General features: G+C 36.0%; 1 protein-coding gene across 3 annotated transcripts; it reads right to left on the bottom strand.

The window, feature by feature from the left end:
* Nucleotides 1-704: 704 nt before the first annotated feature.
* On the bottom strand, nt 705-3,744 carry LOC311297231 (uncharacterized protein). Of its 3 annotated transcripts, none has more exons than XM_084419449.1 (9): nt 3,393-3,744; nt 2,981-3,195; nt 2,519-2,612; nt 2,216-2,415; nt 1,941-2,058; nt 1,763-1,854; nt 1,544-1,650; nt 1,159-1,335; nt 707-1,010 (listed from the first exon to the last, which is right to left on the bottom strand). In XM_084419449.1, exons 4-7 carry the CDS (start codon nt 2,267-2,269, stop codon nt 1,564-1,566), a joined length of 351 nt encoding a protein of 116 aa, XP_084275575.1. In that variant the 5' UTR covers nt 2,270-2,415; nt 2,519-2,612; nt 2,981-3,195; nt 3,393-3,744; the 3' UTR covers nt 707-1,010; nt 1,159-1,335; nt 1,544-1,563. The 3 variants fall into 3 exon arrangements, 2 of the variants coding, with proteins under 2 accessions (XP_084275575.1, XP_084275576.1); XM_084419450.1 differs by having other exon boundaries at nt 2,561-2,612; XR_014628780.1 differs by lacking the exon at nt 2,216-2,415 and having other exon boundaries at nt 705-1,010; nt 2,561-2,612.
* Nucleotides 3,745-13,598: the final 9,854 nt, after the last annotated feature.

The raw sequence follows: 13,598 nt of genomic DNA, 5'->3' as shown, positions 1-13,598 counted from the left end.
TATACTTGCAGTGCATACAGTATACAATTTATTCACCTTACTACTGTAAGTTGTCATTACTATACTTTTTTTACGTAATTGCAAAATTTGTTTACTTAGTTACGATATACTTTTATTTCGGTAACTGCGTGTTTCGGATTCTGCTCTTCGTTTTTCTCTGTAGTGTCTAACGAACGATCTGTAGTGTTTATAATATTGACTGATGTGTGTATGATCTGAAAGCATTGTTTGATTTGAGCACAGATAAAATGGTTTTGAGGCAATTGTTTGATTTTGCCATAAGAGTCACATGTTCTCTGAATGTGGTTTGAAAATTTGGTTTTGTGTTTAAGGTTTTGAGAATGTGAGTTTCAAGAAATGTGTTTTAGCAATCCAGAAAACTGTAACATTATACTGTTAATCAGGTCACAGCTGATAAATCTACACAATTGATAGGTGAAATGTTCTGAGTACCACAGAATCACATCAGTTGACTATGAAACCTGTACTAGATTACACAGAAAGCACATTGAATATTATGTTGGGGAGAAAATTATTCCTCATCATTATGGTGTTCTTCCTTATAATCTGCTTCTTCCATGTCTCTTAACAGATTTCAATTGTTATACAGCACCCTACAGTTCAACTAATGAAAGTTACTGTACCACACAGTGCATGCATGCATGCACACATTTCTATGTATGTGAAAGAAGAGGTAACACTTTGGTTATATTTATGGTGATAAAAAGCAGATTTTATTACATGCTTTATATTCATAGTTAAGGTCATTGTCCAGAAGTATGAAAGGTGTTACTGTCTTGTAGATTACAGTCCATCATCAGATATTTCATAGTCACTGTTGTACTCATCAGCTGAATCACTGTACAAGAAGTTGATGTCCTCTGCTCCAGACAAAACTTGCAGGTAACAGTCTCTTGCTTGCACCTTCATTTCTCTGATTTGATGCCACTTTCTGAGGATGATGCTCTGCAGACCTTTCAAACCTTCTTCACTTAGGCCACATTGCGAATCTTAAAAGAGGAACACAAGAATTTAAGACCAGCATTAGAAACTTTATAAACAGTCATCATTGTTGTGTATATTTATTAGGGCTGCCCCCTAATAGTAATCTTTGGTCGAGGCAACCCTATGTTTATGTAATTTATTACAAATACATACTTTTCATTGTCTCACTAGAAAACAAGCAGGACAGCTCTCTGAGGGTATCGGGACGAGTTGAAAGAGATTTCCAATGGTGGTCCATCTCTGCAACAAGAATCTTCTGCTCCTCCTCAAGTCTCCTTACTGACATGATGATGTCAAACGCCTTTCTCTTTGTCCTTAGATCGACAGAGTCTGGAATGCATTTATGATAAATAAATAAATAATTTGTATTAAACATCAACCTTCAAAGAATCTCTGAAATAGTATGGGGTTACAGAATGACATTTGAAGCATTGTGGGTTATGTGTCATTATGTATCAGATTTGTCAGAAGCAGTCAACAAACAGTAACAATTACAATTATTTGTGACTAAATGTATTACAAGTAATCATTTCCTCACCGTCAGCCCATTCCTTTACATCATTCTTCCAATTGGCTCGCTGTCACTGTCAATTGCGCTTTCATGGACTCTAGGTTTTGTAACTGGCTTTGCAGAGCTTTTGTGGTCTACAATAACAAACAGTGGTAAGAAACAAAAAACAAATGCTCAATGCACAGCTTCGTACACTGCTAACATGCAGTACTGAACATCTAAAATTAATTCTACTGATGTCATTACCTTTTGATATCGGCGGGTCAGTGAGATAGCCAAATTGTTGAACTTTTGCTGATTCCAGCGCATGGCCATGAGAGTCAGCATATCTGTGCATCCTGAAAAACAAAGAAAATATGATGTTACCATATTCCTCCTACGTATTATGTAAGGATGTAACCAGTGCAGTATGTGGTCATCTTACCTGCTTTTGACATATGCTTTCTGGTTACTGCAATCCTAGATAGGAAGGCATTGCACTGTTCCACCTCCTCCCCTAGTGTTAAACCAGCACCGTCCTGATATGCTCCACTCCATTTTACCTGGTTAAGAATAAAAAAATAAAAATAAAAAAAAATAATAATAATAATAATAAATATATATATATATATATATATATATATATATATATAAAAAACAGATGTTTGCAGATGTTCAGTTTAGATAATACGATTCTATCCCATAGCAACACTTCCTTACCTCGCATTTAAAATCATGGGCTTTGGCATGAAATACCGAAAGGAATGGCTTCATGTTAAGAAGGTGCTGGAGCTCTGGAGCAGGACTCCGTGCCGACACACCACAAGCTCCAATCCCTCCTCGTCTACCTTGCTGGCAGATCTTTGGGAGGTCTCTCTGGCTGCTGACCACTCCCCTCCACAAACACTTCTTCCACTGAACTACAATATGGAAAATTGTTGATGAAAATAAGACTCTCCTAAACAAACTCTTCAGAAAGAGGTTATTATAGTGCTGAAGTCTAATTATCATCTAGAATTTTACATGTTTGGTTGTGTTGTGAATGTGGTCTACAAATCTTTTTACGTCTTCATCCTTGGCTATGAAGATGCCTTCAAAGATGGCCTGTTCCTCAGATCTAAAAAAAACAAAAAAACAACAATTGATGATTGACAACAATTTATAACTTAAAATCTGAGATTTCTTAGTTCACATTAAAGAGCAATGTTTTCTTATTAATACAAACACTGTGATACACAGTTTGGAGTAGCTAGCAGCATTCTTGAAATGGTAATGCTTGCAGTTTCCATCAACTGAAACTGCAAGCATATCTAGGGTGCATGCAGGACAGTTGAAGGGCTCTTCCTTGCATATGTTGTCCACCTCAAATCGCACAGCCTCCCACTCAAAAAAACTTTTCAGAAAACTGTCTGCTGAGATCTTGCTTATCAACCAACAACTCAAAGATATCAACAACACTGCAGGATAGATAAATTCAATACTCACACGACCAAAGCGGCTGATTCAGTATGCTTGGCAGGACAGTCCTGGTGCCGCCATCTTCATTTCTTCAAATGAAAAAAAAGACATCTGTGGCATAAAGTGTGGCAAATTGAAGGGTTGCAGGCCAGTAGTCACTTCTGTTTAGGGCATCGACTCAGCAGTCCAAGTGGATTGGCATGCCTCACAAATTAACTCAGGCATGGTTCGATCATGTCATCCTGGAAATATCAAAAACACATCCACTGTAATGTAAACCAGGGTTTGGGTTCTTTGTACTATTTATATATTACTTTGTATACTTCATATATTTTTAGTTTTATATCTATGTCAAACTTGTAGGGAGTCGCGTATGGATATATATTTATTTTAAAGATGCTTCTCAAACAGGACAAAATAAAGTTCTTCACATTCTTACCATTCATTGTGACCACAGCAACAATCTTTCCTGGACTAACCCTCAATAACTCTGGTGAACAACCACAGATTTTGTCAGGTATCTCCACAGGTACAAGCCGGACTGAAAAAGATCATACAGTACACTTGAATTATGTTAAGGGGGCTAAAAATAATTTTTGAAGCTGCCGAAGAGGGACCTAAAGAAAAATAAGAAAAAAAACAGAATTGAACATTTTACACCAGCATTCTCTTCATCTGTGTTGCCAGAATGGGCTAAATTGTATGTGATATTCCTTTTTAATAAACAAGAAGTGAATATTGTTAATTACATTTTAGATAGAAATTAGACAAAAATTGTCAATAAATGTAAGTTTAGCTCTATTTCAAAAAAAAAAAAAAAAAAAAAACATTCCAAACAAAGCCACAGCAGAACTTCTAATATATATATATATATTAGAAGTTCTGCTGTGGCTTTGTTTGGAATTTTTTTTTTTTTTTTTTGAAAAAAAAAAAAAACGTGTGAAAATTCCTGTTTATAAATATATAAATCAGTCAATAAGTTATGACACCATTGCTTGTTACATTAATTATACACATTAATTGTTTTATTTCATATTGAAAAATTGTGATGAGCCACAATTTAGTAGTTATGAATTAATTTGTATTGTTAATTATAGATTTATTTGGGTGTTAATTATATAATTTTGCGTGGATTTTAAACAATTAGGCTGTAAAACAAACCAATCTGGCAACTGTTCTTCATCTGAACATTTCTAATATTGGATAATAGTTGTGGGCTAATGTAATACTGAAAATATTACATTCCCCTATGATACATGATTATATGCGACAAAAATGAACTTGAATTCAATTAGCTAACTTTGCTAGCCTGCACATTTGGTGCAGCAAGCTATATTTTTATAATGCCTTCTATTTTTTACCGTCATACGAAATTGCCACCTTACACATCTAAAGGTTCTAAACACAACTTTTTGTCCTGATTCAACAGTTTTTAGATGTGTAAATTTAAGAATAGTACCCATCTCTATTAATTAACTCTTCTACTTACCAAGTGGGAAATCGCAATGGACCTTGGGATCGCCCCATACAGTGACGTCAGCGTTATTAATTTAGAGGATTTAATCAATAAAAAATAAAATAAAAAATGTAATATTAATTGAACAAAATCGTAGCATATTATATATATTTATTAACATCAACAAACCTCCGATAAAAATACGTTACCCAGCATGCTCTAGTTAAAGCAATGTACCTATGTACCAGTACCTATGACAAGAAAACGGTTAAACTAATTACTTGCACGCCGTGGAGTGTTGTTAAACTCACCTTTGAATGCAGTTTTACCTGCAGTTGAGCGTTGTTTTGGTTAAACTAACCTCTGAATGCCGTTTTACCTGCAGTTGAGCGTTGTTAAACTCACCGCTGAATGCGGTTGCACACCATGTGCGTTGTTAAACTCACCGCTGAATGCGGTTGCCGAACGCGCTAAACCTTTGCCAAAGAGTATATTGCGCAGAGAGGGCACTTAGATATCAGATTGCGAGGGTTTTTAAACATCAAAAACCAGTTGGAGGGCCAGATAAATATCATCTGGGGGCCGCCATTTTACTAGCCCTGGCATAGATCATTTATTGTAGTCTATTCCTTTTTTTTTTTTTTTTATTGTAGCCTCAACCCATACACAGCAGACGGGTTGCGGACGGTGTTACCAAGACGTCAAATTTCAACGCCGCAGGCTCCGGTTCAGAGTTCTATAGAAGTCAAACAGACTACCCTGCACGTTGAAAAATGACGCCAAAGGTATACCCAGTGCGTTAAAAAGTGACGCCAAGGGGTCCTGGCCAAGCGTCCATATTTAACGAGTCCAACTGCGTCCTGTAAAACGCCCGTGGGTTGCATTGATGGTTGAAAGCCATGAGCGTCTCTCACACACGATAAAGGGTGTGTTGAATTCGGCCAATATACTCCTGCGGGCAATTAAGGGATGATGGAACCTATATTGTCGTGTTTTTAGTTAGGATACCTAGCACACATTCACGTTTAAAAATTGAGTAGGCTACCACAGGCTTATTTAAAACTAAACGAAATTGTAGCCTACGCATGCTACTGTTGCTGAAAGCGTCTGATATCACGCACTTGGATTGGCTAGCAAAGTCCAACTGCGTCCTGTAAAACGCGGGTGGGTTGCATTGGAGGTGGTTAAGCCGCGAGCGTCTCTCACAGACGATAAGGGTGTTGAAAATGGCGAATATCTCCTCTCGAAAGATAAATAATGGAAAACAATGACCTCCTATATTAGGTGTAGGCAATCCTAATCATAGAGCAAACATAAGTCGTTGCTGAAAACGTCTTTAGTCTGTGCAGTCGATCAATGTTGAGGTGAATTGACGACTGGTGAAGCCCTGAGCGTGTAATTACATCGCGGATGGTTTTACATTGAAGTTGGTTGAAAGCCATGTGCGTGTCATCTATACGCAAAAGGGTGCTATATGCGTGGGCAGAAAACGCCGAAGGACGTGACAAAACGGCCTTATTTGACGCCCTGAGATGAGAACGGGTTGAACAGTTTATCAGTATAGAATTACACCGTATTAATAAGACACATCAGACTAGCTGATTGCTAATATCTTGTCTTTAAATGCAATCTTTCTGGTGTATTTTGTGCAGTAATGTCATATTTTTCAGTTTCCTTCTGGATGGCTTCTCTCACCCAGAACATAAACTTTATTTACATGTAATCTCTGTCCTGTGACAGAGGTAGAGAGGAAAGTGACTGCCTACAGAATGTAGCGTAGAGGCTCGAGACAAATTAATTGTCTTGTTTGGGTGATGGTAATTTGACAGCCATTAGAGGAGTGATACAAGGGCAGCAGCGGGTGAACAGGCACGTGTGTGTGTTGTGTTAAAGGTTCTTCTCTTTAAGCGGTTATCCCCTCCCCCCTCTTTTCATTAGTGGAGTCAGAGAGACACTGGAGTGAGGGCACAATTGTGGAACACTTAGTGGAGGTGTGAGAGACAAGATGTGAGTGTGTGTGCGCAGTGGAATGTGCCCTGCTTTCTTCCCCGTCTGCCATTTGTTCCCGTCCCTCTCCATGTTTCATTCTATTCCTTACTTTCTCTATTGTCATCTCTACACAGCAGAGAAATTCTTAATAAAGCGATAAAATTATACATTTTAAAATATACTTTGTCCTGATGGAATGATACCTATTTTGTTCATTTGAAAATACTCACACCAGACACCACTATTAAGTACTTTAAATGTATCTAATGAATGCAAAAAGGCAATTCAAATGGTCTAAAACTTGAAAAATGATGAAACAATCTCAGATCCTAAAATATATTATAGTTTTCAGTTACACTTTACAATAAGGCCCCATTTGTCACCATTATGTGTAGTTAATGTACAGTACTGCATTAACATGAACAACATAGTGAGCTATATATATATATATTTATAAAACATTTTGCCAGTGTTAGTTTATAAAATACAACTGTTCATTTTTGTTCGTGTTAGTTCACACTGTATTTACCAACATTGACAAATACAACTTTGTAATAATTAAAAAAAGAAACAACGTATTAATAAATGTTGACTTAAACTAAAACTAATTAATGTTGTAGAATTATTGTTCATTATCAGTTCATGTTAACACATGGAACCTTATTGGCACTGTAAATGATATGATCAATAAGTTATGACAACATATGTTTTTAGATTGCTTTAACTCATCAAAATAAGTTAAGCAATTTCAACTTTGTTATACAAGATTCAACTTTTTTAAAACTCAATTTAAGTTGAAATGACTCAAACATCCAAGTTGATTGTACTTAAAAATTTAAGGCAGCAACTTTTTTTTGCAGTGTGTGTTCTTTATACAAGTCCATGGACATGCTACGCATCGTACCCTTACACATAAACAATCCTCTGCTGGTCACATGTCTGTCACATCTCATCATGCAAATGTCCCCAACTTTCAAACTTGAACTTTCATATACAGTGGAATGCAAAACGTCTTCACACAGGCTTGCGATTCCGGTCTCCCGGAAGTCAATGAATCGAGCAGTCTAGTGTGACCGGCCCTTTACACAACACTGCAACTTTAGACATACTTTGAAGTCTGCGCAAAACTGCATTAAGCAGCCTTAACTCGGCTGTGTATGGATTCCTTATCGCTTTGAGGCGCTCAGTGTTTATTTCTTTCTTTCTCTGTACCATACGCACCTTTCTATCTCTCTCCTCTTGTATTGTTGCTGCGTTCAGCTGCGCTACACAGACGACCTTAATTTGACAGTGTCATGAAGATCTGTATTCATTCGTGCACTCTTTTCATAATCCAATCCTCCTCTCCAACATGCAATTAGTGCCCCCTTGCTGCCACAAACGCCCCCTCGCTCCCCCTCCCCCCCGACCCCAAGCAGGCACGTGCAATGAGATTGTTACAGCTTTCCCTGTGCCTTTCGTTTAGAGCCGATGTCCTGTAATGAATATGTACATTAAGGACCCGAGCCAAGGAGGGGTCACATGCAATCAACCTTGAATTCAATTATGGCAGTCAAGGTTAATGACTGTGCACAGTGGTCAGAGGCGAGCGCCACACCAGCGATTATATTCAGCCTGGCTGAATTCACAATGCAGAGAGAGAGACAGGAAGGGTCCCTGAGGGATGCAGGAATTGTGCAGTGGGAGAGGAAGGAAAAGAGGAGGGAGTCATGTGTAAAGAGATGGAGAGATAGACAGAGCGATGTCACGACGTTGCTTCTCGATTACATTGAGTTCTCCCGGGCAAATCAGATTGCAAGAAAGGTTAAGCAGCCCCCCCTCCCACTCTACCTCTGCCCCGTCACCGTCATTCCTCTCTCTCTCTCTCTCTCTCTCTCTCCCCTGGTTGCTGTAATATGATTAGTCTACATAAAGACGTGTCTGGAGTGTAATTCAGTGCTCACTAATGAGACGCTTGTGTGAACTGGGCTCATCCATATCCCCAAGGCGTCTCCCACTCACCTGCTGCTGGAGAAACAGAGAGAGAGAGAGAGAGAGAGAGAGAGAGAGAGAGAGAGAGAGAGAGAGAGAGAGAGAGAGAGAGAGAGAGAGAGAGAGAGAGAGAGAGAGAGAGAGAGAGAGAGAGAGAGAGAGAGAGAGAGAGAGAGAGATGTGGGGGAGGGGACATACAGAATGAAAAAAAAGAGAGAAAATACTCTGGCAAATTAAATATTGAAAAGTTTTCTGAGTGTTATGCAGAGGTCCGTCATTATGTTGTGTATGTTGACACAAATGCATGTGTGCAAGAGCTGGAACACGTATGCAGACAAACACTGGTCTGGCATGCAGGTTGGGGGCCCATCTGGACACTGAGCTTTTATTAGAGACAGAAACGTCATTCTACGGGCATAATGGCTTGATGTTAAAACCCTGCCTCTGTTGTTCTTTTTCTGTCTCTCTTTGCATAATCGTGACTTTTATTAAAGTTTATTTAGATAGGGACAGATAAACATAGAGAAACTTAAACAGTCATCTGATGTATGTATCATAGTGTTTTTAGCAAAAGCTAATTCACACTTGTCCCTAGGGCTTTTAGTTTAAAATAAATAACTAAATACAGACTACCATTATTATAAATGAGATAGAGATACAATTAACTGAAATGCAATGAAAAGAGCAACAACAACAACAACAAAAAAAAAAAAAAAAAAAAAAAGAGAGAGAGAGAGAGAGAACAATGCAGAAACTAAATATGAGAGCAATATTGTTCCTGAATTAGCCACAGTTTGTTTTTTAAGGAGGGTAATGCTGGAACACATTTCAAGTGGTCTGGTAGAGAATTCGATAATTTCGCCCCTTTTACTGAAAAGGCAGTTTGGGCAAATGATGTTCTACGGAAAGGGATAATACAATCGCCTTTTAATGCTGCTTGGGTGGTGGGTCTGGTAACACTTTGCTGTCTTGTTATTGTTTTGCAAAGGGGTGGGGGAGCAGCGTTATTTAGGCATTTAAAGACCAATTTAACAAAGTGCAGGGAGATAAAATTAGCAAAACTTAAAATCTTATATTTGCTTAAAGGGTTAGTTCACCCAAAAATTTAAATTCTGTCAGTAATTACTCACCCTCATGTTGTTCCAACCATGTAAGTCTTTCGTTCATCTTCGGAACACAAATTAAGATATTTTTGATGAAATCTGACAGAATTTTGACTCCTCCATAGGCTTCCAGTGTGACCGAAACTCACCGGCCCAGAATAGTTATTAAAACATCGTTAAAATAGTCCAAGTAACTACAGTGGCACTACATTAAGTTTATCATGCGACGAGAATACTTTTTGTGCGCAAAAACAAACAAAAATAACGACTTTATTCCACTTTTCATTTCCTTCTCTCTGGGCCTCGTAGTGTTTTTGCGCTGCGCGTCTGTGTTGCATTTTTGTTTGTTTTTGCGCACAAAAAGTATTCTCGTCGCTTGATATACTTAAGATTGAGCCACTGTAGTCACTTGGACTATATTAGCGATCTCTTTAATAACTTTTCTGGGCCAGCAAGTTTCGGTCACCTAGAAGCCTATGGAGGAGTGAAACATGGCTCAGATTTAATCAAAAATATCTTAATTTGTGTTCCGAAGATGAACGAAGGTCTTACGCGGTTGGAACAACATGAGGGTGAGTAATTACTGACAGAATTTTAATTTTTGGGTGAACTAACCCTTTAAAATTTGGCAATGATGGTACCTTATTCTCTTCTTATCCAGGATTTTCAAGGCTCGGTTATAAAGACACTCTATGGTTTTGACTGATGACTGGTGGGACCATGTGCTTAAGCCAAACGCTATGTGTGAGAAAATCATAGAATATCATATTAATTATAACACAGTGTTCACGGCCTTTTAAATATGATTCAAACCAAGACAATGACTGTTTAAATAAATTGAATTTAGCTAATTTGGAAATTAAGATCTTGTGATTTACTAATTAAGATGAATTTACAGTGTAACTTTCGGTAATTATAGTGTACCTATAAAGTATTTGCATGTAAGTATAAGGGAACAATATGTACATTTTGGAGAATAAAGAGGTAAATAACAACCAGTAAAATAAAATTACCATATTGGTAACACTTTATAATAACGTTCAGTTGTAAGTCATTAATAAGTGTTTAGTTAATGATGAACTAATCATTTACAAAACATTCATAAATGATTAGTAAGTGATATACTACCATTTTATGTATGTTTTGTAAATTTAGTTACAAGTGATTAGTAAATGATTAAATAATCATTTATGAAACATGACTATGCATTCATAAATGATTAATAAGTGATATGTTAATTATTTTATGTATGTTTTGTAGATTCAGTTATAAGTCATTTACAATTGATTAGTTAATGATTAACTAATCATTTACAAATCATGACTATGCGTTTCATAAATGTTTAATAAATTATGTTAATTTTTTTTGTATGTTTTGCTCACATCAGGTGCACAGTGGTTAAAGACGTGTTATAGATGTGTAAACGCATGAATAAATCATTTACAACACTTTCTGCATCCCCTAATCTAAAGTGTAAACTATTCATCACTTGTAAATGTGTTACACTTCATTCGTAGATTACCACTTCAAGAATCAAAAAGGCATAAGATCTACAAATGTTATCTACGAATGTATATGTAACACATTTATAAGTGATGAATAGGTTACACTTTAGATTAGGGGATGCAGAAAGTGTTGTAAATGATTTATAAAACTTTCTGCATCCCCTAATCTAAAGTGTAAACTATTCATCACTTGTAAATGTGTGACACTTACCTGTTATAAATGATCTATTCAAGGCATTTACAACACTTTCAGCACTCTCTAATTGCTATATACATACAAAAAAAAAAAAAAAACATTATTTATTAAACATTTATGAAACGCATATTCATGTTTTGTAAATGATTAGTTAATCATTTACTAATCAATTGTAAATTACTTTTAACTGAATCTACAAAACATACATACAATCATTAACATATCACTTATTAATCATTTATGAACGCATAGTCATGTTTCGTAAATAATTAGTTAATCATTTACTAATCACTTGTAAATGACTTGTAACAGAATTTACAAAACATACATAAAATGTTAGTATATCACTTGCTAATCATTTATGAATGTTTTGTAAATGATTAACTCATCATTAACTAACCACTTATAAATGACTTACAACTGAACGTTATCATAAAGTGTTACCAAAATATTTATACTGTAAGTATTATAGAACTAAGAGGTACTTAAGATACAACAATCTTACATTTGGGAGCAATTTAGGAACCTTTTTGAAATAATGGTGTACCAATACATACTGCATAGGCTTTTTAAATTTTACATATCTATGCATTTATACAGGTTTTTTTTTATATCTTTTTTTTATAGCAAAAGTGCAGATGTTTAAGTTTGGGCAAGTAAAGCTAAAACTTTTTTTTTTTTTTTTTTTTTTTTTTTATACTGGGAAATATATATTTGTTCAATGTAGTTACAAGGTAAGTGGTGCTTGTTATCCTCTTGTTTCATGTAGTTACAGGGTAAGTGTGACATTGCGGGCCGTAAATTAAAGTGGTGCTTGTTACCCTCTTGTTCCATGTAATTACAGGGTAAGTACAATAAAAATACATACACAATCTAATATCACTAACTTGGAAACCTTTATATGAAAAACAACTTATTACAGTTGGTCTGAAGCGATAGACTACAGTTCAAAAAGTTAAAAAATATTGTATTTTTTCTTACAAACACCTATCGTTTCACTTCAGAAGACATTGATGCATCCATTGGGGTCGTATGGATTACTACTAAAGTTATTGCAGTATGTGCTGTTTGATGCTGAACTTTTAAGAACACATGAGCTTGAATTATATGTATTCCCAGAGATGTATTTTTTATTTTTCTAACAACCTTCATTTGTGTTAATCTGAGGAAGGAACGTCGTATGCATCTTGGGTGGCATGAGGGCAAAAGAGGAGTAAATGGTGATGATGTATTTCTGGTTGTATTGCATTTTCTTTTAATACATAATACAGAATAGCAAGAGACAATTTCTTCTTCAGATTCATCAGTGGAAAGAAATAAAAAGAAGAAGAGGAACAAAAGGAAGAACAAAACGAAAAAGGAAGAAAAAAAAGGGGGGACAAAACGTGCTACTTACTGTCAAGACTTAAAAAGAGCACTTTTAAACGAAAAAGTAGTGTTGTAAATCTGTTTTGAATTAAGTTGTTTTTCATATAAAGGTTTCCGAGTCAGTGATATAAGATTGCGTGTGCATGTATTTTATTATACTTACCCTGTAACTACATGAAACAAGAGTATCTTTCCCCAATATTTTTATATATTTCAGTGCACTTTTGTTAAAAAGATTACTGTATAAATGCATAGATATGTACCCTGCCATTTTTAAAAATAACCATTATTACAAAAAGGTACTGATGTATGTTCTTGCTGAATTGCTCCCAAATGTAAGATTGTTGTATCATAATAGTAGAATAAGTACCCCTTAGTTCTATAATACTTACAGTATAAATACTTTTTTTATTCTCCTGGTTGTTACCCCTTTATTCTCCAAACTATTACATAGTGGTCCCTTATACTTACATGTAAGTACTTTATAGGTACACTATAATTAACAAAAGTTACACTTTAAAATCGCTTTAATTACGCAGTACTTTCCGGGCTGTAATCTAAAGCGTTACCGATATTTTCGGCTAATAAACAAACAGCAGATTCAGTAGAATGATTGTGCCTGAATCCAAATTGCAGAGAACTTAGATAATGGTTTGTCTCAAGATAGTGCATCAGTTGTTCTGAGACAATCTGAGACAATCAAAACTGGAAGAAGACTAATAGGTCTATAATTACAAGACATTTGATCATCTCCAGATTTAAAAAGAGGTGTTACCAAAGCATTTTTCCACCCATCTGGGAACTGCCCAGATTTAATGAAAATATTAATAAGACTGGTGAGAGACTGGACCAAAATGCTACTATATTTTTTAAGAAGAGCTGTGTCTAAATTACAAATATCTTTTGAGAAGGTGATGTGTAGGTCCTGTATAGCTTTCAGAACAGCTGTCTGAAATGAGTTATCTTGATCTTCAAGCAGGTCTATTGTAGTTAGGCCTATATTGTTCCTGCCTGGAAAACTTGATGCAAGTTTATTAACAGATTGTATGAAAAAGTT

This window comes from Rutilus rutilus (assembly GCF_951802725.1).
Source record: "Rutilus rutilus genome assembly, chromosome: 9".
Lineage (NCBI taxonomy): Eukaryota > Metazoa > Chordata > Actinopteri > Cypriniformes > Leuciscidae > Rutilus > Rutilus rutilus.
The sequence above is the reverse complement of the archived record's forward strand: the minus strand, read 5'-3'. Positions and strand labels throughout refer to the sequence as shown.

What these genes read in the sequence shown, in the direction of transcription:
- LOC311297231 (XM_084419449.1), bottom strand. Translation starts at nt 2,269, where the DNA reads ATGAAGCCATTCCTTTCGGTATTTCATGCCAAAGCCCATGATTTTAAA. An exon ending in CCCATGATTTTAAATGCGAG is followed by an intron (nt 2,059 to 2,215) that starts GTAAGGAAGTGT and finishes ATTCTTAACCAG; the next exon opens with GTAAAATGGAGTGGAGCATA. An exon ending in AAAGCATATGTCAAAAGCAG is followed by an intron (nt 1,855 to 1,940) that starts GTAAGATGACCA and finishes TTTGTTTTTCAG; the next exon opens with GATGCACAGATATGCTGACT.